General features: G+C 47.0%; 1 protein-coding gene across 2 annotated transcripts; it reads left to right on the forward strand.

The window, feature by feature from the left end:
* The first annotated feature begins 17,502 nt into the window (after positions 1–17,502).
* PEBP1 (phosphatidylethanolamine binding protein 1) lies at positions 17,503–22,343 on the forward strand. Of its 2 annotated transcripts, none has more exons than XM_045073625.1 (4): positions 17,503–17,753; positions 18,831–18,944; positions 19,654–19,750; positions 21,344–22,343. In XM_045073625.1, exons 1-4 carry the CDS (start codon positions 17,619–17,621, stop codon positions 21,559–21,561), a joined length of 564 nt encoding a protein of 187 aa, XP_044929560.1. In that variant the 5' UTR covers positions 17,503–17,618; the 3' UTR covers positions 21,562–22,343. The 2 variants fall into 2 exon arrangements, with proteins under 2 accessions (XP_044929560.1, XP_004753386.1); XM_004753329.3 differs by having other exon boundaries at positions 17,504–17,753; positions 18,831–18,940; positions 19,650–19,750.
* The last annotated feature ends 3,186 nt before the right edge of the window (positions 22,344–25,529 follow it).

The raw sequence follows: 25,529 nt of genomic DNA on the forward strand, positions 1-25,529 counted from the left end.
TCTGTGATGTATTCAGGGGGTGCAGGTGCCCTTCCACTGCATTCCCCTAGCGCCCTGCAGAAATTGATATCTTAGCCCTTGCCACGCTGAGTTGTAATCATTGCTCTCCATGACTGCCTTTCCCACTCCAGCCTGGAGCCTCCTTGAAGGTACAGACAGTGTCTCATCTATTTCTGTGTCCCCAGGGTCTAGCATGAGGCTTGCTGCATAATAGAGGTTTTCAGTAAATGGCAAGTGAACAAATAGAGTGTTGGCCCCAACCGAAGTGGACATTGAATGGAAACCTCAGGAGAGGATTTATTCTGGAAACTCTTCTCACAAAACTCTAGAATCTGGCAGATGGTTCTTCTTTGCCAGAAACTACCTTCTTCTTCTTCTTCTTCTTCTTTTTTTCTTCTTAAGATTTTATTTATTTATTTGACAGAAAGAGATCACAAGTAGGTGGAGAGGCAGATGGGGGGGGGAGCAGGCTCCCTGCTGAGCAGAGAGCCCGATGCGGGGCTTGATCCCAGGACCCTGAGATCATGACCTGAGCCGAAGACAGAGACTTTAACCCACTAAGCCACCCAGGCACCACTTAAAAAACATTTTTAAAAAGATTTTATTTATCTTAGAGAGAGAGAAATGTGTGTGAGTGGAGGGTGGGGCAGAGGGAGCGAGCATTTCAGGCAGACTCCGTGCTGAGTGTAGATCCCCACGTGGGGGTAGACCCCATGACCCTGAGTTCATGACCTGAGCTGAAATCAAGAGTCTAACGATTAACCAACTGAGCCACCCACGAGCCCTTAAAAAACATTTCTAAATGAACCACAAAAAAGGAATGAGGTCTTGATATATGCTACAATGTGGATGAATATTAGAAATGTTAAGTGAAAGAAGCCAGACACAAAAGGCCAATGTTGTTTGATTCCACTTACATGAATATTCCAGAAGAGGCAGGTTAGTGGTTGCCAGGGGCTGGATGGACCAGGGGAGGACTCTCCCTGGGCACGGAGTTAGTCTCAAGGGGATAAAAATGATCTGGAATCGGACTATGGTGATGGTTGTACAACTTGTGAATATACAAAGACCCACTGATTTACACACTTTATGTAAAGGGTCTTTTGTTTGTTTGTTTTTAAGATTTTATTTATTTATTTGACAGACAGAGATCGCAAGTAGGCAGAGAGGCAGAGATCAGGGAGGAAGCAGGCTCCCTGCTGAGCAGAGAACCCGATGCGGGGCTTGATCCCAGGACCCCAAGAGCATGACCTGAGCCAAAGGCAGAGGCTTAAACCACTGAGCCACCCAGGTGCCCCTGTAAAGAGTCTTTTAAAAAGCAAGTGTCTTGGGATGCCTGAGTGGCTCAGTTGGTTAAGCCACTCCCATAGACTCAGGTCATGATCTCAGGGTCCTGGGATCAAATCCCACATCAGGCTTCTTGCTCAGCGGAGAGCCTGCTTCTCTCTTTGCCTCCGCCTGCTTCTGCTCTCTCTCTCTCTCTCTGACAAATACATAAATAAATAAAATAAAATAAATAAAATCTTTTTTTTTAAAGAAAGCAAGTGTCTTAAGAATATAGACTGTGTGATCTTATCTGTGGTTTAAAGAAAAGCTGTATCTTCATATGTTGTCTATAATGCATATGCATGTAAATGCATAATTGGAAGGATAAATAACAAATGGTTAAATGTGGTTTTCTTCAGAGAGGAATACAGAATTTAAAATTTGTTACAGGGACTTTCACTTCCCACAAAATGGACTCAATTGTTTTAAATTATATTTTTGCAAATTTCCCTTTTAAAACAATGAACATACTTCTTAAGACTTGACTAGCAAGAAAGGGTTTCAAAGCTAGGAAACTAAACTAAGCTAAATCAGTCTGACGACACTGATTATTTGACATATAAAATATAGAGAAACCATAATTTTTATAATTCTAACGATCAGGGACCATAAATTATTATGAGCCATAGTATAATTAATATAACACATTTATGACATTATATTTTATTAATAAATCTTCATGTGATTAAAATATAATGAAGTATAAAATAAAATAATATGCATGCATATTCTGCATGTCCCAGGGGGCGTGGTGACATTTATTCAGCTCTCTTCTTTATCAGGTTCCATGCTAACAGGTAAGGGCCATCACTATATACCATTCCCATTTTCCAGTGGAGGGAACTGAGGCTCAGAGAGATCTTGTGGCTTGGAAGCAGTTAAATCCCAGTGTGTTTGACCCAGAACCCAGGCCTTATCCTGTAGTTGGTTAGAAAAGGCTGGAATGCAGGCTGGGAAAGAGCACATGAGAAAATGACGTCACTAAGGAGGTAGATGTTGAAGACCAGAGCCGTGGACCCTGTGATCTGACATATACGTAGGTGAAGATGCCCCCAAAAGGTAGGCTGCACCTTGAGGCAGAGAAGAGAAGCAACTGAAGGGAGGGGAGCCTGTGGGGCACAGTCAGTTAAGCCTCTGTCTCTTGGTCACAGCTCGTGTCCTAATCTCAGTGTCTTGGGAACTGAGTCCTGAGTCGGGCTCCCTGCTCAGTGTGGAGTCTGCTTGAGATTCTCTCTCCCTCCCCTCTGGCTCTCCCTTCCTCATGCTCTCTCCTTCTCTCTAAAATAAGTAAATAGGGACACCTGCGTGGCTCAGTCGGTTGGGATGCTGCCTTTGGCTCAGGTCAGGATCCCAGGGTTCTGGGATCGAGTCCTGCGTCAGGCTCCTTGTCCAGCAGGGAGCCTGCTTCCCCCCCTCTCTCTGCCTGCCTCTCTGCCTACTTGTGATCTCTGTCTGTCAAATAAATGGATAAAATCTTAAAAAAATTTTTTTAAGTGTATTAGAAAACATATAACATAAAACTGACCATCTTAATGATTTTTATATGTACACTTCAGAAACGTTAAGCACATTCACCTTGTGCACATGAAAAGATGGTCACCATCACAAATCATTAGAAAAATGCAAATCAAAACCACAATGAGATGAGATAGCACCTCGCCCAGTAGGAGCCTATTCCAACCCTCCCCCCTCCCCCAGAAAATAGCAAGTATTAGAGATGATGTGGAGAAACTAGAGCCCTCATGTACTTTTGCTGGGACCTGTAAAAGGATGCAATCGCTATGAAAAACAGTATGACCGTTCCTCAAGCAGTTACAAATCATAGCACTCCCATACGATCCAGTAATCCTACCTCTGGGTATATATATCCCAAAGAATTGAAAGCAGGGTCTCAAAAAGAGATTTGCACACTCATGTTCATAGCAACACTGTTCACTGTAGCCAAGACGTGGAAGCCCTCAAATGTCCGCTGACAGATGAATGAAAAACAAAATGCTGTATATACAGACAGTGGAATATTATTCAGCTTCAGAAAGGAAGGAAATTCTATCGTACACTACAACACGGGAAAGTCAGTTAACCAGTTAGCCAACATGCCAGTTATGGGTGCTTGGATGGCTCAGTCGGTTAAGTGTCTGTCTGCCTTCAGCTCAGGTCATGATCCCACAGTCCTGGGATCGAGCCCCACAGCTGCTTCTCCCTCTCCAGCTCCCCCTGCCTGTGTTCCCTCTCTCACTCTCTCTCTCCATCATAAATAAATAAAATAGAAAGGAAGGAAGGAAGGGAGGGAGGGAGAAGGGAAGAAAGAAAGTCAGCCTGGGGGCTTACCCCTGTTTTTGGATTTCCACACTGACATTAGATCCTAACTTCTAGGTAAGATATGTGAGATCTGCACTGTTCTCATGTCCCATGACATTCCTTGACTGTGATTTTTTTTTGAAGATTTTATTTATTTATTTGACAGAGAGTGAGATCACAAGTAGGCAGAGAGGCAGGCAGAGAGAGAGAGAAGCAGGCTCCCCAATGAGCAAAGAGCCCGACGCGGGGCTCGATCCCAAGACACTGAGATCATGACCTGAGCCGAAGGCAGCGGCTTAATCCACTGAGCCACCCAGGCCCCCCTGAGTGTGATTTTTTTTAAAAGAGTTTATTTATTTATTTGACAGAGAGAGACACAGTGAGAGAAGGAACACAGGCAGGGGGAGGGGGAGAGGGAGAAGCAGGCTTCCCACTGAGCAGGGAGCCCTATTTGGGGCTTGATCCCAGGACCCTGAGATCATGACCTGAGCTGAAGGCAGATGCTTAACGACTAAGCCACCCAGGCACCCTCCTTGACTGTGATTTTATATCTCAACTCACTATAAAGGCAATTAAGATGCTGTATTTCCCTGAAGTATCTTCCATCTGTCGAGCTCAACCCTCCCACCGGAAAAGTGGAAATAAACCCCCAAGTCATCAATATCCTTGAGTTCAAAGCAACTAGTAACCTTGACTGGGTTCATCTGATGGCAAAACAGATGAAGATGAATATACATGTTTCTGTAAATGTGACATTTGCCCTTCTGGGACTGTGACTCAACCAAAGAAAAATCGTTTGAGCCCCTTTTGTTCCCTATTCTCTCTGTTCCCTTTCCTCGGACTCCTGAACAGCGAAAACTAATTCAAATGAGTCGGGGAAGTAAAAATAAACTCTAGGCCCGTGTGTTTTATTTTATTTTTTTTTAAAGATTTTATTTATTTATTTGACACAGAAAGAGAGATCACAAGCAGGCAGAGAGAGAGGAGGAAGCAGGCTCCCCAAGGAGCAGAGAGCCCCATGCGGGGCTCGATCCCAGGACTCTGAGATCATGACCTGAGCTGAAGGCAGAGGCTTAACCCACTGAGCCATCCAGGTGCCCCTAGGCCCGTGTGTTTTAGTAAATATAGTTTCTTTCTTTCTTTTTTTTTTTTTTTTAAGATTTTATTTATTTACTTGACAGAGACACAGCGAGAAAGGGAACACAAGCAGAGGGAAAGGGAGGAGGAGGCTTCCCCAAGCAGAGAGCCCGATGCGGGGCTCGATCCCAGGACCCTGGGATCATGACCTGAGCCGAAGGTAGAAGCTTAACAACTGAACCACCCAAGGGCCCCATAAATATAGTTTCTTAATTTCTAGAGCATGCTAAACATTCTAGTAAGCTCATAAAATTTTGTTAAGTAGAGAAGGAGTCTAAAAAGGTGACTGATAGCATATGTAATTAGCATGAGATGTGGACTCACTCGAGGCACTTGCCGAAACAGAGCTTACACATTGGTTCGTCCTGAGCTGGTTAATCTCCATGAGAGTGTACGTTACTCATTCGCTCCCTGCAGAGGACATCTCTTGATTTTCTTGTCCCAATTTCTCTTCTTTCGGGCTCATTTGGAGCTGCCCCCAACCCTAAGAAAACATGATTGGGATGGAGCTGCGGCGGGGGGTGAGGACCCAGGGGCGGCAGAGGTGAGTGCGTGAGGGCTGGCCACACGACCCAGTCCAGATTCGCGGGGAGTCGTCCCTGGATGCCGCTGGAGGTGTCGAGCAACGGGAGCCTTCTTCCTGCTGGGGCTGCCAGCCCAAACGAATGTGAGCCTGAAGCCGTCGGCGGCTATTACCAGTTATCTATCGCTGTGCCACAAATGACCACAAACTTTGTGGTGTAAAACAATGCACATTTCTTATCTTACAGTTTCTGTGGATCAGGGAGGGGCTGGGCATGCCCGAGCTGAGGGCTGTGAGTCAGGGTCTCTCAAGCTGTCAGATGTGTCTGGGTCTCATTGTCAGAAGCCCGGTCGGGCTGAGAGAGAGAGTTCTGGCAAAGAACGCGTCCAACCTCTCATCTAAGGGTGACGGTAGAAACAAGAGGCTGAACCCAGCGAACGCACCTTCTCTCCGCACTGCATTCTCCCCCATGGAATGCCACAGAGCGATCAGCACAGGTGTGGGGGGTCATCTTGCTGTTGAGAGAACCCCAAAGACAAGGCTCCAGTGGTTTTTTGGATCCTAGAGCTTGGCGAGGGTGGGGGGGGTGATGCAGAGGATGAGGGAGCAGGAGTGGAGTGGACAATCACTGGTCCGGAGGCCGAGTGGGGGACGTGTCTTCAAGTCCTGTCCTCCCTCCAGAAGGCGTCCTTGGCGCGGGCAGCTAGAGAAGGATCTCTGCCCAAGACCTCAGATAAAGAGACCCGGGAGTGAAGGTGCCAGGGCTCAGAATACAAATGCATACAAGAGCAAGAGTGGTCAGAAGGGTATGAGTCCTTGATGCGTCTCCCTTCAGAGCCTGCCGTGTGCCTGCTGTGCCCCAGGGCTGGTCTGGGGAGGACAGCTTTCCCCTCTGAGCCCTGCCAGGTCCAAGGCCTTTGTCACTCATTACCTCCGGCAGGCCCGGTATGCCCCACATAGGTTTTGAACCAGAAACTGGACACTCCATTCATCAGAAGCCTTGACTGGGGAATCAGCGGCTTCCAACCTCTCTTGGTGGACGATGGTAGGATTCAGTTCCTTGTGGGGCTATTGGATGGAGGACCTCAGAGTCTCACTGGCTGTTGGCCAGAGGCTGCCTTCAGTTCCTTGCCATAGGCCTTTCCACGTGGCAGCTTATTGCATGAAAGGCTGCAAGCTGAGAAGGTTGTAGAGTGTGTGCGCTAGCAAGCCCTAAGCCACAATCTCCTGTAACCTAATCACAGAAGTGACATTCCATGGGCCTTGCTGTGTGCTATTCGCTAAAATTGGGTTACTCAAGGGGAAGGGATTATACAAGGCCATGAATACCAGGAGGTGGGATCACCAGGGCTTCCTTAGAAGCTGCTGCCACAGTGGCTTTCCGGCAACATAAAGGGAAGGTCTACTTGAGATTGAAACCAGCTCAGAGGCAGACAAAGCTGAGAAGCAGGAGGGAGACAGATACTTACGGCGCCACTTTTGCCCCTGGATCCAGACCCTTCTGAAGCCAACCACCCACGGGCGACCCAGGACCCAAACTAATTACTTTTTTTTTCCCCCCAAGATTCTGGTTTACATTGGGTTTTAGTCTCTTGAAATTGAAAGAATCCTGATTAACATAAAAATAAATTGGCCAGATTCTAGGGGTTTCATGGTACAGAGAGGCGCCACGGTCACGTCAAGGACAAGGTATTTGGTGAAAGGATGCTGGTGGCGTGGCCCCCAGCGGGAGCCCTGATGGGGAGGAGGTCAGTTCTGGTGGTCAGTGGTCTCTGTCTCTCCAGGTGCCTGTTTCTCTCTGTGACCCTGTTGTTTCCGCACTAGTGATGGGCCATTTCTCCTCTATTCTATATAAAGGTTGACGCAGACTCCCCAGTGCCTCTGATTTTCAGCCTGGGCAAGACTCTCAGTGCCCCCTATGCACTCTCTCTGCATCTTCTCCTTTTTGTATCAGGTCTTGACATGTACACCTGCCTGTTTCTCCTGATAGACCAGGGCAGATTCTAGACGGTGGATCTGATTGGTCCCAGCCATTGGGGGAGCGAGCACTTGCTGGGTCCGTTTCATAGGTGGTTTGACAAGTCTGTGGATTGGTTGTCAGATGGATTGAGGTGGACTCCTGAGGGCTTCCTAGGGAGCTGTGGGCTTGGCGGGCACAAAGACACAAAGCAAGCCATTTTTCATGAAGATGGTAAAGATTCCAGTTTGAATAATCGTTAATTTGATAGCGCTAAAGTCTGAATGAATGAGGCTTCACTGAGTTTCAGCATGATTTGGGAGAACTGGTTTCTATTTCTAGCTCCCTTTAAAAAAAGTTTGTTTGTTTGTTTATTTATTTATTTGACAGACAGAGATCACAAGTAGGCAGAGGGGGTGGGGGGAAGCAGGCTCCCCGCTGAACAGAGAGCCCGATGCGGGTCTCAATCGCAGGACCCTGAGATCATGACCTGAGCCAAAGGCAGAGGCTTTGACCCGCTGAGCTACCCAGCGCCCCTTCTATCTCCTTTTTGATGAGGAGATCATCCACATTAACTAAGGACTCTTTCTGTTGCAAGTGAACAACCACCAATTTAAACAGGCACAGGTACAGGGCACCTGGGTGGCTCAGTGGGTTAAAGCCTCTGCTTTCCACTCAGGTCATGATCCTAGGGTCCTAGGATCGAGTCCCACATCGGGCTCTCTGCTCAGCAGGAAGCCTGCTTCCCTTCCTGTCTCTGCCTGCTTCTCTGCCTACTAGTGGTCTCTGTCTGTCAAATAAATGAATAAAATCTTAAAAAAAAAATAAATAAACAGGCACAGGTCCAATATGGAATTCGCTGGCTCATGTATCTGCAAAGTCCAAGGGTAGCTCTTGCTTCATGCTTGGCTCCATCCAGAGGTCAGACAGGGTCAATGTCATCATGTCATGATGACTCTCTCTCTCTCAGAGCCACCTTCCACTGTGTTCGCTCATTCTCAAGCAGCCTCTTCTGTCTTGGGGACAGGTGACCTCCTGCAGCCAGGCTGACATGCCTTCTCTTCAGCAGCATGGGCTGGAAGAGAGATTCCCTCTTCCCAGTGGTCCAACCCAAGGTCCCCAAACAGAGTCTCACTGGCCTGGCTTGGTCACCTATGCATCTCTCCCTGAGCCCATGGCCAGGCCAGAGGGATGCAATGCTTTGACTGACCAGTCTCTGGTCACGTGACCATCCCTGGAGCCCCACCTAAACCACACACTGAGAGTAACAGAGGAGTGGTTCCCCAAAAGAAAAGTGGGGAGCTACTCCTTGAAAGAGAAACGGATGCTGGCAAAACACCACTAGGGTCTATACCTGTTAATCTGCTCATTTCTGTTTCCCAGTCTCTCAAAGCATGTGCTATTTGGGGGGTAGTCCTACAAACAACCTCTGAGCCTACCGACACATTTGCAGGTGACTTCCTGTAACATAAACTTAACCACTTTATTATTTTTTTAAAGATTTTATTTATTTATTTGACAGAGAGATCACAAGTAGGCAGAGAGGCAGGCGGGGGGGGGGGCGGGCGCAGGTTCCCCGCTGAGCAGAGAGCCCGATGCGGAGCTCGATCTCAAGATGCTGGGATCATGACCTGAGCCGAAGGCAGAGGCTTAACCCAATGAGCCACTGGGGTGCCCAAACTTAACCACTTTAAAGTGAACAAGGCAGTGGAACTCAGTAAGGTCACAATAGTGTAGAACTACCACCTCTGTCTCACTCCAGAACATTTGTGTTCCCTCAAAATAAAGCCCTGTGCCCGTTACACAGTTGCTTCTCAGTCCTTCCTCCTTGTACTCCTGGTGACCACCCATCTGGATTCTGTGTCCGTGGATTTAACTGTGCTGGATATATCCTATAAATGGACTCATCACATACATGGCCTTTGGTGTCTGGCTTCTTTCACTTAGCGTCAACTTTTCAAGGTTCATCCACATTGTGGCAAGTATGGGGGCTTCATTCCTTTTTATGGGCTGAGTAATATTCCATGGTGTATATATACCAGAATTTGTTTGATTCTAATTTAATATACGTAACACAAAATTTACCATCTTAACTATAATTTTTTTTGAAGATTTTATTTATTTATTCGACAGAGAAGGAGAGATCACAAGTAGGCAGAGAGTCAGGCAGAGAGAGAGGAAGGGAAGCAGACTCCCTGCTGAACAGAGAGCCCAATGTGGGGCTCGATCCCAGGACCCTGAGACCATGACCTGAGCTGAAGGCAGAGGCTTAACCCACTGAGCCACCCAGGCGCCTCACTTTTTTTTTTTTTTGAGAGAGACAGAGAGAAGGTGGGTCAGGGGGAAGGGGCAGAGGGAGAGAGAGAGAATCTTAAGCAGGTTCCATGCTCAGGGCAGAGCCCGAGGTGGGTCTCAATCTCACGACCCTGAGATCATGACCTGAACTGAAACCAAGAGTTGGAGGCTTCACTTGCTGAGCCACCCAGGCGCCCCTACTATCCTGACCATTTTTAAGCACAGTCTGTGTCATTAAATACACTCGTATTGTTCTGCAACTACGGGCACTGTCCGTCTCTAGACCTTTTCATCAGGCAAAACTGAAACTATATGATTAGCCAATTCCTCATTCCGTCTCCTTCCCCCTCCGCCACCCCTGGGCAGCAACACTCTACCGTCTGTCTCCGGGAGTTTGACTACTTTCGCTGTTTCATGTTAAGTGGAATCTTACAGTATTTGTCCTTTTGTGATGGACTCATTTCACTGAGGTTAATGTCCCCAAGTTTCATCCATGTTGAGGTGTGTGACAGGGTTTCTTTTTTCTTTCTTTTTTTTTTTTAAAGGTTTATTTATTTACGAGAGAGAGAGAGAGAGAACATAGCAGGCGAGAGCAGAGGGAGAGGGAGAGAGAAACGCTGGCAGATTCCAGGAGGAGCGAGGAGCCCAACTCGGGTCTTGATCTAACGACACCACCTGAGCCAAAACCGAGAGTCGAGGGTTATCTGACTGTACTACCCAGGCAGCCCCGGGCTTCCTTCTGTTAAAAGGCTGAATTCTGTGTACGGACAGACCATGTTTTTTTTTAATCTGTTCATCCATCAGTGGACATTTGGGGTGCTTCTACCTCTCGGTTATGGTGAATAACACTGCTTTGAATACGTTGTGCAAATAATCTCTTTGAGATTTTGCTTTCAGTTTTTTTTGGCTATATACTCAAAAGTCAGATTGCTGGATCTTGATAATTCTATCTTAAATTTTTTGAGGAAATAGAATTTTCTTGCTTTTAAAATTAATTTTCGCATCTTTTTCCTAAAGATATTTTATGCAGAAGATGCCAGTGAGAACAGAAAGGGTGTTTTGAAATGCGTGGAGGGTGCCTGGGTGGCTCAGTCAGTAGAGGGCGTGAGTCTTGGTCTCAGGGTTGTAAGTTCGTGTCCCACATTGCATATAGAGATTACATAAAAATACAATCTTTTAGGGGCGCCTGGGTGGCTCAGTGGTTAAGCGTCTGCCTTCAGCTCAGGTCATGGTCCCAGTGTCCTGGGATTGAGCCCCACATCTGGCTGCTTGCTGCACGGGAAGCCTGCTTCTCCCTCTCTCACTCCCCCTGCTTGTGTTCCCTCTCGCTGTGCCTGTCTCTCTGACAAATAAATAAATAAATAAAATAAAATCTTTAAAAAAAAAATTACAATCTTTTAAAAATAAAATAAAATGCTTTGAAATTCTCATTGCAGAAAAACAAACATCTCAATATGAAAAACAAAAACAAAAACAAAAACAACCTAGTGAGGGGAATCCTGGAGACCAAGATCCTGGTCAACTTCCAGAACAGTGTCTTGGTCCAGGTTCCATGGCCAACAGCCAGTTCCGGGGTCCCCTGGAGTCACAATTCCAAATCAAGCATGGCCTCAACAATGGTTTCTAAACCGTGGCCACAGGACAAAGCTTTTTTTTTTTTTTTTTTTTTTTTTTTTGTCTAGGCCTCTCTGGTGAAATGCTTTCTCTAGTGGAAGCATGAGTAGCGACACTGGCCCGGAGCCACTCCACCACATAACCACATCAGGGAATTTCCTCCCCTCACTCCACAAACAAAAACAACCTGTGGTTTTTCAGACTCATTCATTCGAGTCGACCCAAGGGCAGCACATACAGGAGATCCCTGTCTAGACACACACACAGACAAGTTAGAATCCAGAAAGGCAAGTATGTAGTGGGTGTGTGTCAATAAATAGAACATTTCTCTTTCTCTTCTTTCTTTTTTAAAAATTGCGTTCTCCACCTCCTTTAATCCGTGAATAGTGCTCTGCGTAATCAGCCCTTTGGGCACGTGCTGTATGCCAGGAGCCTCCCCACTCCCCCAGGGCTGGGTTTTTAACCTGAATTTCTAGGGCACTTCTTGGTTTCTGGGAGAAAACAAGGCTTTCTGTAGGCATTTTCAGGAGCACTTGGTGCCCCCCATTCTGACTGAGGAATGATCTCTCTTGGGTGCCTGCCTCGCTGCCCAGACCTGCTCCGGAATCTGCAGGCCATTCCCCGCAGAACCAGATGGTTCTGTCAGCCTTTTTGGCAAGTCCCCGAAATTTCTGAATTCCTTGTGCTTCACTTTCCTCAGCTGTCAAGTGAGGGGGAAAATGAGAAACAGCCTCAACGTCTACCAACGAACACCTGACTGAATAATCTACAACACTGTGGTATTGGACAGCCATATTTAAAAACAAAAAACAGTTTTTGAAATGTATTTACTATCAGAAAATGTTTAAAATAAAATATTCAATGAGAGGTAATGCAGAATTATGTATGCATTCTTAGGTAAGTCATACGCTCTACATATACTGTCAAAACCATGAAAATAAAACTTTGTGGAGATGGAAACATTTGAAATAAATGACAGGGTGATCCTGGTTGATCACTACGTTCCCTTTCCACTTAAAAAACAGCCAGTCACGGAGGCCCTACCCAGTTTGGGACGTGGGATCTCAAACTTAAAATGCTAGGATTTTATCCTGGAGAGAAAACAATCAGCCAAATAGGTGCCTCAAAGGTACATGCAAAAGGATACGGATTACAGAGATCTTTCTAGAGCATCGTAGTGAGAACGCCTTACATGTTCCCAAAGGGGGGTTTGTGTTTACAAACAAGGGATAATCCATATAATAGAATTCTGTGCAGCTATAAAATTTTGCAGTATTGGGACGCCTGGGTGGCTCATTCAGTTAAGAGTCCAGCTCTTGGGGGCGCCTGGGTGGCTCAGTGGGTTAAAGCCTCTGTCTTCGGCTCAGGTCATGATCTCAGGGTCTTGGGATCGAGCCCTGCATTGGGCTCTCTGCTCGGCGGGGAGCCTGCCTCCCGCCTCCCCTGCCTGCCTATCTGCCTACTTGTGATCTCTCTTTCTCTGTCAAATAAATAAATAAAACCTTAAAAAAAAAAAAAAAAGAGTCCAGCTCTTGGTTTTGGCTCAGGTCATGATCTCAGGGTCCTGAGATCGAGCCTCCTATTGGGTTCTGTGCTCAACACTCAGTTGGGAATCTGGGGGGGATTCTCTCCCTCTCGCTCTTCCGTTGCTCCTCCCCTTGCTCATGCTTTCTCTCTCTTAAAATAAATAAATAAATAAAATCTTTTAAAAATGTTGCTGTAGGGGCGCCTGGGTGACTCAGTGGGTTAAGCCTCTGCCTTCGGCTCGGGTCGTGATCTCAGGGTCCTGGGATCGAGCCCCGAATCGGGCTCTCTGTTCGGCAGGGGGCCTGCGTCCCCTCTTTCTCTGCTGCCTCTCTGCCTACTTGTGCCTAGTCTCTCTCTCTGTCAAATGAATAAGTAAAATCTTTTTTAAAAAGTTGCTGTGTTTATAGACATGACTGGAGAAAGTGAACAGAGGCAAATTACACAACAGTATGTTTGTCATGTTGAATACTGATATCTGTATACATAGAAAGAAGCCTGGACCGCGGCGTCTGGGTGGCTCAGTAGGTTAGGTGATTTTAGCTCAGGTGGTGATCTCAGGGTTATGGAATCGAGGTCTGTATCTTCAGGCTCTGCACTGGGCATGGGGCCTACTTGAGATTCTCTCCCCTGCTCTCCCTCCCTTAAAAAAAAGAAAAGAAAAGAAAAGAAAAGAAAAAAGCAAAGCAAAGCAAAGAAAGAAGTCTGGAAGGAAATACAAACAAATTTTATGTTTGTTTACTTATGAATTTTATTCATTAAAAAAAGTTTTTTTTTAAAGATTTTATTTATTTATTTGCCAGACAGAGATCACAAGTAGGCAGAGAGGAAGGCAGGCAGAGAGAGAGGAGGAAGCAGGCTCCCCACGGAGCAGAGAGCCCGATGCGGGGCTCGAACCCAGGACCCTGAGATCATGACCTGAGCTGAGGGCAGAGGCTTCAACCCACTGAGCCACCCAGGTGCCTTATTCATTTAAATTTTTTTAAAAGATTTTATTTCTTTATTTGACAGAGAGAGAGAGAGATACCACAAGTAGGCAGAGAGGCAGGCAGAGAGAGGAAGGGAAGCAGGCTCCCTCTGAGCAGAGAGCCTGATGCGGGGCTCGATCCCAGGACCCTGAGACCATGACCTGAGCTGAAGGCAGAGGCTTTAACCCACTGAGCCACCCAGGCGCCCCTATTTATGAATTTTATATAATGAACCTGTAATAAAGTAATAGCATCCTCCTTGGACATGCCAGGCTGTATGTGAAGCACATTATAGGAGTTTCATTTGATCCTCACAATGACATTTCAGGGATGCTGGTAAACCCAGTTTAGAGAGGGAGAAACTGAGGCTTGGTGAGTATAAGTCATAAGCTAATGAGTTTCCTGTGGCTACTATAACAAGGGACCACAAACTTAGTAGCTTACAACAACACAGATTTATTTATTATTATTTTTTAAGATTTATTTATTTATTTGAGAGAGAGAGAGAGAGAGAAGGAGGGAGAGCATGGGCCTGGGGGAGGGGCAGAGGGAGAGGGAGAAACAGACTCTCCATTGAGCAGGGAGACCGACTCAGGGTTCGAGCCCAGGACCCCAGGATCACTACCTGATCTGAAGGTGGACACTTAACAGACTGAGCCACTTAGGTGCCCCTGACAATACAGACTTATTATCTTACTGTTCTATATAGTAGAAGTCTGAGGTCTCACTGAGCTAAAATCAAGGTGTCAGCACGGCTACGTTCATTGTGGAGGCTCTAGGGCAGAATCTGTTTCCTTGCCTTATCTAGCTTCTAGAGGCCACCCGGACTCCTTGACTCATGGCCCCTTCCTCCATCTTCAGAGTCAGCAGTGGCTGGTAGTCTTTCTCCCATGACATCACTCTGCTTTTGACAATCCTGCCTTCCTCCCTTTGAAAATATCTTGGGCTCCTCCTCCCCCAGATAATCTGGGATAATCTCCCAATTTTAAGGGCATCTGATTAGCAACCTTAATTCTATCTGCAACCATAATTTCCCTTTGCCATGCATTATTCACAGACTCTGGGCTTAGGATGTGGGCAGCTTTGAGAGGTCACTCTGCCTCTCACCCAGAAGGTTTCACAGGTACTGGGTGGGGGATTTGGAATATGAATTTATTCTGTTTCCCATATCCATCCCCTTAGATTATGCTATGTTGTATATTGAACATTTTATTTTATTTATTTATTTATTTATTTTTTTTTTTTAGTATTTCTTTTTTCAAAGATTTTATTTATGTATTTGTCAGAGAGAGAGCGAGCACAGGCAGACAGAGTGGAAGGCAGAGGCAGAGGGAGAAGCAGGCTCCCTGCAGAGCAAGGAGCCCGATGTGGGACTCGATCCCAGGACGCTGGGATCATGACCTGAGCCGAAGGCAGCTGCTTAACCAACTGAGCCACCTAGGCGTCCCTATATTGAACATTTTAAACTTTGCATAGGTTTAAAAAAATAGAAGGGTATTCCCTTTCCTGTCTCTTTAGCCTTATTTAGATTTATTGCTATGCCATCCATCTGCCCCTACCTAAATGCCCCATTCCAGCAAAACCCATCTGCCCACTGTTCCAAAACCCCAAACTCACTTCCACTTCAGCTTGTCCTCATGCTGTTTATTAAACCTGGGAGCTTCACTCTTGGTCATCTGAGAAGTTGTGCAAAGAATTTATTAGGGGAAACGGCTGTGCAAACAAGCGAGAGGGAGTCAAGAAAGACTGGGAGAGCCATCTGCCCCTGAGAGCCGGTGACAGGGACGGAAGCGTCTACCCAAGGTCCAGTTTCAAGGAAAGCAGGCAAGCCCGTCCTGACTACAGAGGGGCCCTGGTCTCCTGGCTCTGCTTTAGTACCTTTGCAGAGCTCAGTCATTCCCCGGGGAGGGGAGTCGGGGGGGGGGGGGGGGGGAAGCCAGCCAGAGCACAGCAGGGGGGACCCTGGCCAAATTCTCTCCCAGCACTCAGAGCTGACGGACACATTCTCATGTCTGCCAAGTGGGGTCTTGGTGACACCTTTCTTAGAGGAGTCTTTCTGGACTTGAGGTCGTGACTGTGTCACCCTATGCCCTCCCTGCACTCCCAGCTAGAGTGTGCCTAAGGGCTTTGTGTCTGGCTTTTGTTTTCAGCCAGGCACGCTTTCACTGGGTTTTGTCACTTACACCTTCCCAAGCCTCAGTTTACTTATCTATTGAATGGGGTAACAGCAGTGCCTCCCACATTGGGTTGGTGTGAGGATGAAACGAGATGTGGAGTTTCAAGGCCTTCCTTGGGTCAGGGCCTGGCACAAGGCAGTGGTGATGGTTAGTAAATGGTAGGCATCCTCCCTAGAGCACTCTTTGGCCTAGCATGTCCCTAATAATATATTCCTGAAGCTATCTATCAAGTTTTTAATATACGTGTAGGAAGATGTTAGTTCCCGCAATATTGGAAAAAGGGAAAAACCAACAAAGAGCATGAACGTCCAACATCAAGAGCATTGTTGAATAAACTGTGGTGCATCTGCAACAGAAGCCCTTAAAATAATGATCTATTTTTGATACAGACATTCTGTAATGGTAGAGTTTAGTTGTTGTTTTTTCCAGAGAGGGAGAAAGGTGGGGGAGCAGGGGGAGAGAGAGGTTTTTTTGTTTTGTTTTTTTTAAAGATTTTATTTGACACAGAGAGAGACAGAGATCATAAGTAGGTAGGGAGGCAGGCAGAGAGAGAGAGGGGGAAGCAGGCTCCCTGCAGGACCCTGAGATCATGACCTAAGCCAAAGGCAGAGGCTTAACCCACTGAACCACCCAGACGCCCCTAAAAGAAAGAATCATAAGCAGGCTCCACATCCAGCACCAGCCTGACGACAGGCTTGATCTCAGGACCCTGAGATCATATCCTCAGCTGAAACCAAGAGTCCAAAGCTTAACCAATTGAGCCATCCAGGCTCCCCTATGATGGTAGAGTTTAATGCAATTGTTAAGTGAATAAACAGAAAGAAATTGTTTATTGATGTCCAAGTAGTGGAAGAGAGATGATTGTTTACCTCTTTGAGGTTTTTTTCCTCCGAATTATCTACAATGAACTTGTATTACCACTAGGAAAACAAAAGGATTTTTTAATTCCCTGGGCAGGGGCGGTTATCATTGTCAATGGCTGTCCTAAGGTCAAACAGGACAAGGACTATTAAATAGTACCTATTATATTTAGTAAAAAGAAAGCATTAGCGGCTCCCGTGGGAGCAGTTTTGGCAGAGGCAGAGCCCCTTGTCAGCAAAACAGGAATAATAATTATAGCTTAAAAATTTAATTTTCCAAAAAAAAAAAAAAAATCACTTCCCCGGAATTTTGTTTGCACTAACTGGGGACAGAGAGATCAGATATATGTGCAAATACAGTTGTCCGTTGAGAAAAATGCTCAAAATTTCCACCGCACGTCCTCTCAAGCGGCAGTTAATCAAAACAGTGAGCATGCGCGAAAATACAGGGAGGGGAGGGCAATCAGGCTTGCTGTTAGAAGTGGGGGAAAGGCAGGGCCTTACCATTTCTGCATTTAGAAAGTAAAGAATCATGCAAAATATTAAAAAAAAAAAAGGAATAAGAAATGCAAAGCTAGCTTAATTGCATTTCTTGAAACAATGGTCTTGCAAACCGAGCCACGGTTCCCCGGAACTATGCAGCCCCACGGAGCGAGCACGCTCAGCGCAAAGAGACAGGCAAAAACTACTGCATTGATCTGGGAGCGCGAGACGCCCCGCGCTATTGGTTTTGACCAATTAGAGAGCAGGGTGGGCCTGGCCTGGCCTGTGATTGGAGGATCGGGGCGAGGCGGGGCTGCGGCTCCGACGCGTGCGCCTCCCCAGCCGCGGGTCCCGCGCCGCCTCTGGCCAGTTTGCAGACTGCTGGGAGTTGGCTCCGCTCGGCTGTTCCCAGTCTGCGGAGACTCTTCCCCGTTGTGTGCCCAGCTCGGCTCCGCAATGCCGGTGGACCTCAGCAAGTGGTCCGGGCCTTTGAGCCTGCAGGAAGTGGACGAGCGGCCGCAGCATCCGCTGCAGGTCAAATACACCGGGACAGAGATCGACGAGCTGGGCAAAGTGCTGACGCCCACCCAGGTACCCGAGGGCGTTGGGGTTGCAGCCGCTCCAGGCTTGGAGGCCGGCGGAGAGGGGGAGGGTGCTCCGAGAGAAGGGGGTCGCGGGGCCCACGCCGCAGGCCCGCGGACACCTGCGGGCACCGGGAACCCTGCACGTGGCGGGCGGGGCTCGGCCTGCAGGAGAAAGCGATCTACTTTTCTAGCGGCTTCAAGGCGTAGGCTGGGGCCTAGGCCCAGAAACAACCTGGGCCGCGGGCCGGGGGGCGGGGGCCACCTCTTGGGCCCCAGACCTCTCCTAGGGTCTCAGGACTTTAGGCCCCAGTTTGGGGTGCAAACGCCCCACCCGAGGGCATGTGACGCATTATGTAACCGGTGACCAGCATCGCCCAGCGATTCCTCCTTTTGTCTTAGCGCGCAAGAGCATGAAGCCGTGCAAAGGTAAGTGCGTTCTGCAGCTGGAAGGCTCGAGGGCAACGGCCGCGGCCTTGTTCTACCGTTCGCCCTGCGAGCTGATTGGGGCCTGGACACCGGAAGTGGCGGAATTGGAGTGCCCCGCACTTGGCAGTTGTTGGTCGTGAAGCTCCGGGGCAGTGGTGTGCATAAATTGCTCCGACAGTTTATTGTTGTGGATGTTTAGATACGGAGTGACCCTCTGGAAGCCTCTGTTTTTCCAGACTCACTGTCCAGTCCAGCCATTTTCTGTGCACAAAGTATCCAGTTAATTCAGATTCCACTTTAGCAGGCCCCAGCTAAGCTGCTGGTCACCAGATCTAGACACTCCACACCATATGAAGTTGTAGTTCAGAGGCCTCTGTCAGCTCCAGGGTGGAAATCCTGACCCCACGTCTTTCTGTTAATAACATGCTAGGACACCAGTCCTACAGTGAGCTTTGGAGTAAAGTAAATAATGTGTTTTAAACGCAAGCTCCTGGCTCTTAGCAGAGTCCATACACTTTAGCTTTTATTAATAATTTACTGTGTTTTACCTTTGAGGAACCTGAAATCAGAGAGTGTTGGCTTCTTCAGCATTTCTGACTTTTTTTTCCCCTCCATTTCTGACTTTTTTTTTTAACAACGAAGTGGTTGCTTCCTACAGGTTAAGAACCGGCCCACCAGTATTGCATGGGATGGCCTTGATTCTGGTAAACTCTACACGTTGGTCATGACAGATCCAGACGCTCCCAGCAGGAAGGACCCCAAGTACAGGCAAGTTGGGGAAAGATTGGCAACACTAGGTCATCCAGACAGGACCTGATGCTTCTGGCCCTGTGTACGTACGTCCCTTGCTGGACATGCTGTGCCAGGAGGACGGACACCCAGTTTGGGCTGCTCACACACACGCTTCAGCCAGAGTGTGCATTTCCTACCCCTTCAGTCCCTAGAGCAGGAGTCTAGAAACTACAGGTGAGAGCCCCATCTGCCTGACACCTGTTTTTGTATGGCCCCACGAGTAAGAATGGTTTTTACATTTTTAAATGACTGAAATTGAAAGAATCGTACTTTGTAACATGTGAAAATCACATGACATTCAGATTTCAGTGTTCATAAATGAAGTTTTGTCGGGACACAGCATGAGAACTTCTTTATGTCTTGTCTGTGGCTCCTTTCACGCTCTAGCCGCAGAATTGAATAGTGGCAGAGACCATGTGAACTACAAAGCCTAAAACGTTTTACTGCCTGGCCCTTTGCAGAAAAGTTTGCAGAGAACTCCCGAGAGACTCAGGGTGGGAGGGAGGCACCGGGCGCTCTCTTCTGCAGACCAGTGGGGTTTGTGCTGGCCAAGGAAGCAGGACTGTGTGTCTCCTTCATCGCCACAGCCTGGTCTGGAACACGTGCTTCATGCACATTTGCTGGCTGTGCTGTGACTGTGTGCGTAACTTCTGCATCGCTGACTGTTCTGTGTTCCTCGTCTCAGGGAGTGGCACCATTTTCTGGTGGTCAACATGAAGGGCAATGACATCAGCAGTGGCACAGTCCTCTCCGATTATGTCGGCTCTGGGCCTCCCAAGGGCACAGGTCAGTAAAGGCTGGTTTGTCAGGGAGGTGGGGGGCAGGCAGTGGGTGCACATTAGGATTGGCCCAAAGGGCTGCAAATTTTAGTCTGGGTTCCCCGAGATCCCTTAACCTAGTGGAGCTTCTTGGCAGTGCAGTTCACCTCTGAGGCAGTTGCCTGCAGGAGACCTTGAGACCTGGAGTAGCAGTAGCATCAGGTGGCCAGAACCTTGGGTTCTGGTCAGGGGGATCCTCCGTTAGCTTTTTTGCCTCTCAGCTGCTAGGCCTTTCTATGCAGGGCAGTTGGTGAGAGGATTCCAAGGAAGCAGTGTTGCAGAAAGCTTGGAACAACTTCCTGGGGAGGTGGTGGGGGGTCGTGATTGGACACATTTAACACGGTCAGTTCTATATTCAGTCTTTGCCCCGTGGGATCTTTGGGTTTCCAGTTCCCGTGAAAGATCTCAGAAATGATCATAGGTTCCTAAATAAATATAAAAAATTGGCTTCTTCATTTCTTTATAGGTCCTTTTGAAAATCTAGGGTGGTATCATCTCGAAAAGATGTGGAGGGCTTTAAGAAGTATAGCGAAGATACACATGTTCTGCCTATAGAGGGGGAGAATACTGTATTGAAAGTCTGAGTGGGATAAGCTCACAGTGGGAGGTGCACTGTTAATGCTTGTTGTGCATTACGGGATGCTTTCATTTGCTGGAACAAAGTAGTAGTCATGGGTAGACACGTTGTCAGGCCCTGTTAGTCTGAGCAGGTACAGGAAGGTCCCTGACAAGAACAGTTGTCAGACTTGTGCTTTATCTGTTAAGAGGAAGGTGAAGGTACATCTTTCCCAGGGATCTATTAAGTTCTCTAGGGCAGTTACACAATTAGGCACTTTAATTGTGGGACGTACACACATGAGAATAAAGCAGGTCTCTCAAGTAGGACCTGTGTTCTCATTAACAAAAAAAGCCTCCGCGACTTTTTCCGCCCCCTTTTGCTTTTAAAAAATATTCTTTTAGTATAATTTGTCTTTGATAAAATGCGTAAGTCATCATTGTTTTAGTCCACGGAAACTGACAGATGAAGGTGACCACAAAAGCGACTTAGAAAAGATGTTTTCAGCATCTTTGCTACTTAGTCGGTCAGAGTGAGTTTTACCAGGCACAGGTAGGGTAGGTTCTGAATCAACGAGCAAACACTGTTGCTTTGTGGAGTTCGCTTTCTAATGAGGAGACTAAACTGAAAAGACAAACTTTTAGAGAAGTCCCAAGTGAAAGGGGTATGGAGATGCGGGTGGTGGAAAATGACTAGCGGTCGGGGCGCCCGGGAGATGGGCTGGGAGCCCGGAGAGGATGCGCGAAGGACAAAGGTGATGGGGTGAGCGAGGGCCTTCGAGGCTGTGAAGGTAGGTATGGACTTGACCCCAGTTGCAGTGGGAAGCCACTGGGGGATTGTCAGCAGGAGAGTGATCTGACTCCTTCCACCTCTGCGGGTCCTCAGTGCCCCTCTTGTAAACGGGGTGGCTGGGGCCCTCCAAGTTGGCACTTCCGTGAACACGGGGGCCGTCTCCATTCCCATGGCCTAGCTGTGTTACATCTTCCTTCCTGCCTCTCCCTCCAGGCCTTCACCGCTATGTCTGGCTGGTTTACGAGCAGAAGGGGCCACTGAAGTGTGACGAGCCCATCCTCAGCAACCGATCTGGAGACCACCGTGGCAAATTCAAAGTGGCATCTTTCCGCAAAAAGTACGAGCTTGGGCCCCCAGTGGCCGGCACGTGTTACCAGGCGGAATGGGATGACTATGTGCCCAAACTCTATGAGCAGCTCTCTGGGAAGTAGGGGAATGCCAGGAGATAGAGGCCATCCTGGAAACCTCAAGCAGTGTTCTCAAGTTCAGTGATGCATGTAGATTTCTCTGCTTCCCCGTTCCCATTCTCACAGGTGAGGCCTGAGCAGTCAGGTAGTGGTCTAGAGTGACCTTTCCTTCTGCCTGTCCTTTATAATTCTAGAGGGTCACACTGCCCATTTCAGTTTTGATCAAATTTGAACTCCATTTTGGGGGGTATTTTGGTACTGTGTTGGGGTCATCAAATTGTTATGGTAAGAATAGCAATCCAGAATTTCAAGAAGTAAAAATTGAGGTAAAAAGACCAGGTCTTTGGTAGTAGAGCAGAGTGTCATAGAATCTTTAAGGTTAAAAAAAAAAAAAAAAAAAAAGATTGATTGCCTCTGCCTTTGTGAGCCTGAGTCCGGAACTGTGCATGATGGCACTTTTGGGTCGTGTTTTCATGGCTGTGTTTCTCACCAAGACAGCCGGAGGCTGGTGTGTGCACTAATCCCCAACGTGGTACATCTCAGACTGTTTACTAGGGGTCAGTGTTCTGCTCTGGCTCCTTGGAAGAGCAGTACTGGAACAAGCAGTAGGAAGAGTGGCTTTGTGGTTAAGGCACAGCAATCTAGATGCGCTGCAGGGTTGGGTGAAGGGTTGTCAGAAACCCCGAGGTCTGTGTCTGTTGAACTGGTCACACTTTGTGGAAAAGCCGATCTGGAGTTGCGGAATATTGTGTTAATTCTGCTGTTTGCTTATAGTTGAATAAAAATAAAAACATTGTGTGGATGAACAAGGTCTCCAGATATTTTGCCCTTTTTGGGAATGGGGCCTCATAAATGTGGGAAGTCAAGAGACAACCTCAAAGGGTGAGTAGCCCCTTTCCCTGACTCGGACTTGATTCAGGGACCATAGAGAGGATCCTCGCCTGTACACATGCCATCAAACTACAGCAGGAATAACCATTCCAACTGGAGGGTTTGGGGGAAAAAAAAATCACAAAGTTTTAGGCCAGCTCCTTTTGCAGAAAAAGTACCTTTGCTTTTCACAAGTGGTCCTTTTCCATCTGAGCATGAAACCAGTGGGAAACCTCCCCACTGGGTGTTGTTGCGTGGAGAAACAATGACTTGGAACATGACTTAGAGAGGGTACACCTCTCCCTGTCCTGACCTACAGCCCATATAGAATCCACACCCAAAAGGCGCAAGGGTAGGTGGGGGAGATTACAGTTGACCCTTCAGCTGTATGGGGGATACAGCACTGACTGTCCTGTGCAGTTGAAAATCTGTATAACTTTTCATTCTTCCAAAACTTAATTGCTAATAACCTACTGTTGACTTGGAAGTCTTCCCAATAACACATAATTAACCCGTGTGTTACATGTATTATATGCTGTATTCTTACAATGAAGGAAGCTAGAGAAAAGGAAATGTTATTAAGGAAATGATAAGGAAGAGAAAAGACATTTCTAGCCCTGTACTGAAAAAAAGTCCACACGTAAGTGGACCCCACGCAATGGAAATTCCTGTTGTTCAAGGGTCAGCTGTACTTGCACACCCTTTGATGTACCAAAAAAGAAAGGAAAGGTGTTTGAAGGATCCCATCAATGACCTGGTTTGTGTTGGAGAAGGGATCATGGTGGGGCCTGGCGGGTGCTAAGGGTGCTAATTAAGCAAGGCTGGGTCTTTTCCCCACCTTTCATTGTAGTTGCTTCTTGGGAGACATTGTTGGAAATGTTGCTTTGTGTAATCTCCATGGGGGGCGGGGAGTGGTAGAGAGCAATTATTTTCTAATTTAAGGGTTTTAAAATTCAATTTTTAGATAATTTGCAAAACAAAAGTTACATAAAGAAAACAACTACCCCACCGACTATTTTTTATTTTATTTTTATAATTTTTTTTTTAAAGTAGGTTCCACACCCAACTTGAACTCAAGAGTTGCATATTCTGCCTTCTGAGCCAGCCAGATGCCCCCTACCCTGTTGCCTCCTTTTTTTAAAGGTTTTATTAGAGAGAGGGAGAGCACAAGCAGGGGGAGCAGCAGGCAGAGGGAGAAGCAGACTCTTCCCCAAGCAAGGAGCCTGATGTGGGACTCGATCTTGGAACCTTGAGATCAGGACTTGGGTTAAAGGCAGATGCTTAAGCGACTGAACCAACCAGGCGTCCTTACCCTGTTGACTTTAAATGAAGAAGCAATGCGTGCCTGTGGTTAGACAAGGTACACAGCCCAGGAACCGGTGCCTTCCACTTCAACTTTCCTGGGTTTTCAGCAGCGGTTTGAAAGAAGACAGGGCACCTGGGTGGCTCAGCCATTAAGCAGCTGCTTTCGACCCAAGTCATGATCCCAGGGTCCTGGGACTGAGCCCCACATCGGGCTCCCTGCTTGGCGGGAAGCCTGCTTCTCCCTCTGCCCCTCCCCTTTCCTGTGTTCCATCTCTCTCTCTCTCTGTCAAATAAATAAATAAATAAATAAACAAATAAATAAAATCCTTAAAAAAAAAAAAGAAGGAAAGACACAAACATGAATATCCACATAAGCATACATCTGGCATAGATCAACATATTTTTTCCTTAAAAATTACGGTCTTGCTATACACTCCAGGTTTGCATAGCGTATCTTGAGTTAACAGCGCCCTACAATTCATATCATCATTTTGAACAAATACTCTATTTTCCGGGTGTTTCATAATTAACCAGTCTAGTCCCCTACTGTGATTAGATTATATATATACATGCTTCTGCAAAGTAATTTCCTGGAGTAAGATTCTAGCACTGAAATAATTAGGTCAAAGGGTATATACATCTTCAATCCTGATACTGACAAACCACCCTCCAAAAAGATCACATGGTCATATTCAAGTCCATGGTTATGAAAGTATCTATCTCCCCATACCCTTAAGCAGTTTTCTCAAACTCTAAACATTATGATAATTTGAAATTTGTGTACTTAAAATCTTTCACTCTCTTTTTCTCTGAACTGTTTTCTTTGAGACTTGTTTGCTGACCACAGCACTTTGTCAATCATAGAGACTGGAAAATCAATGAGGAATTATGATGGTATGTTAGTTTTCTGGTCTAATATAGGCATAGACTCAAAAATGATGCAGAAAAAAGGTCAACAACTCAACCAGAAAAGGTGAAGTGTATACGTAAGAAGTTCACATGAAAAGAATACATAGGAGACCTATATTAGAGGCATAGAGGCAAGGGGATAGCCTGTCTCACCTATTAAACTTGGAAGGTGAGGTGCCTGGGTGGCGTTAAGCCTCTGCCTTCTGCTCAGGTCATGATCTCAAGGTCTTGGGATCAAGCCCCACATTGGGCTCTCTGCTCAGCAGGAAGCCTGCTTCCCCCTCTGTCTGTCTCTACCTGCCTCTCGGCCTACTTGTGATCTCTGTCTGTCAAATAAATAAATAAAATCTTAAAACAACAATAACAACAAAACTTGGAAGGTGAGGGGAATTTGCCCCAGGGCATCTAGTTGGGAAGTGGGTGATCCAGATTCCCAAGCTTATACATGGTGGTCCATGTCCTACATCCTCTCCTGGGTCTGGGAGCAAAAGACTTCTGTTCTTAAATTGCTGCTAAGTCAATGGCCTCAGCATCCACTTAAAACCTGTGAGCTGTTTGAGTTGCTCGGGGCTGTAGGCCAGATCCTTAAATGGCCCATGGATAGGCTCTGTATGATGTGACTCCCATCTGCCTCCAGCTTCCGGCGGTTGTCTGCTCATCAGGCCCCAAACTTGCCAGCTGCCTCTCAGTTCCCTGACAAGCCAGATTGGTCCTTTACAAATCCTGCCTGGAACCTTCCTCTTCCACGTTCTCGGACCCTTTCTCCCTTAACTGACCTTCAGGGCATCCTGACGAGACTGGGTTCTCCTGCACCATTCCATTGAAGTATTAACCACTGTAATTTTAAAATCTGTAAACTTGTGTCATTTTTTTGTTTAAATGTTCATCTTCTCCCTTAGACTGGATCC

The sequence above is a fragment of the Mustela putorius genome, unplaced genomic scaffold, assembly GCF_011764305.1.
Source record: "Mustela putorius furo isolate JIRA1106 unplaced genomic scaffold, ASM1176430v1.1 tig00537248_pilon_pilon_pilon, whole genome shotgun sequence".
NCBI classification, from domain to species: Eukaryota; Metazoa; Chordata; class Mammalia; order Carnivora; family Mustelidae; genus Mustela; species Mustela putorius.

Excerpts from the sequence above, each read along its gene's own strand:
- PEBP1 (XM_045073625.1), top strand. The coding sequence starts at position 17,619 with ATGCCGGTGGACCTCAGCAAGTGGTCCGGGCCTTTGAGCCTGCAGGAA. Across the intron at positions 18,945-19,653 it reads AGGACCCCAAGTACAGGCAA|TGGCACCATTTTCTGGTGGT; the intron begins GTTGGGGAAAGA and ends CGTCTCAGGGAG. Across the intron at positions 19,751-21,343 it reads TGGGCCTCCCAAGGGCACAG|GCCTTCACCGCTATGTCTGG; the intron begins GTCAGTAAAGGC and ends CTCTCCCTCCAG.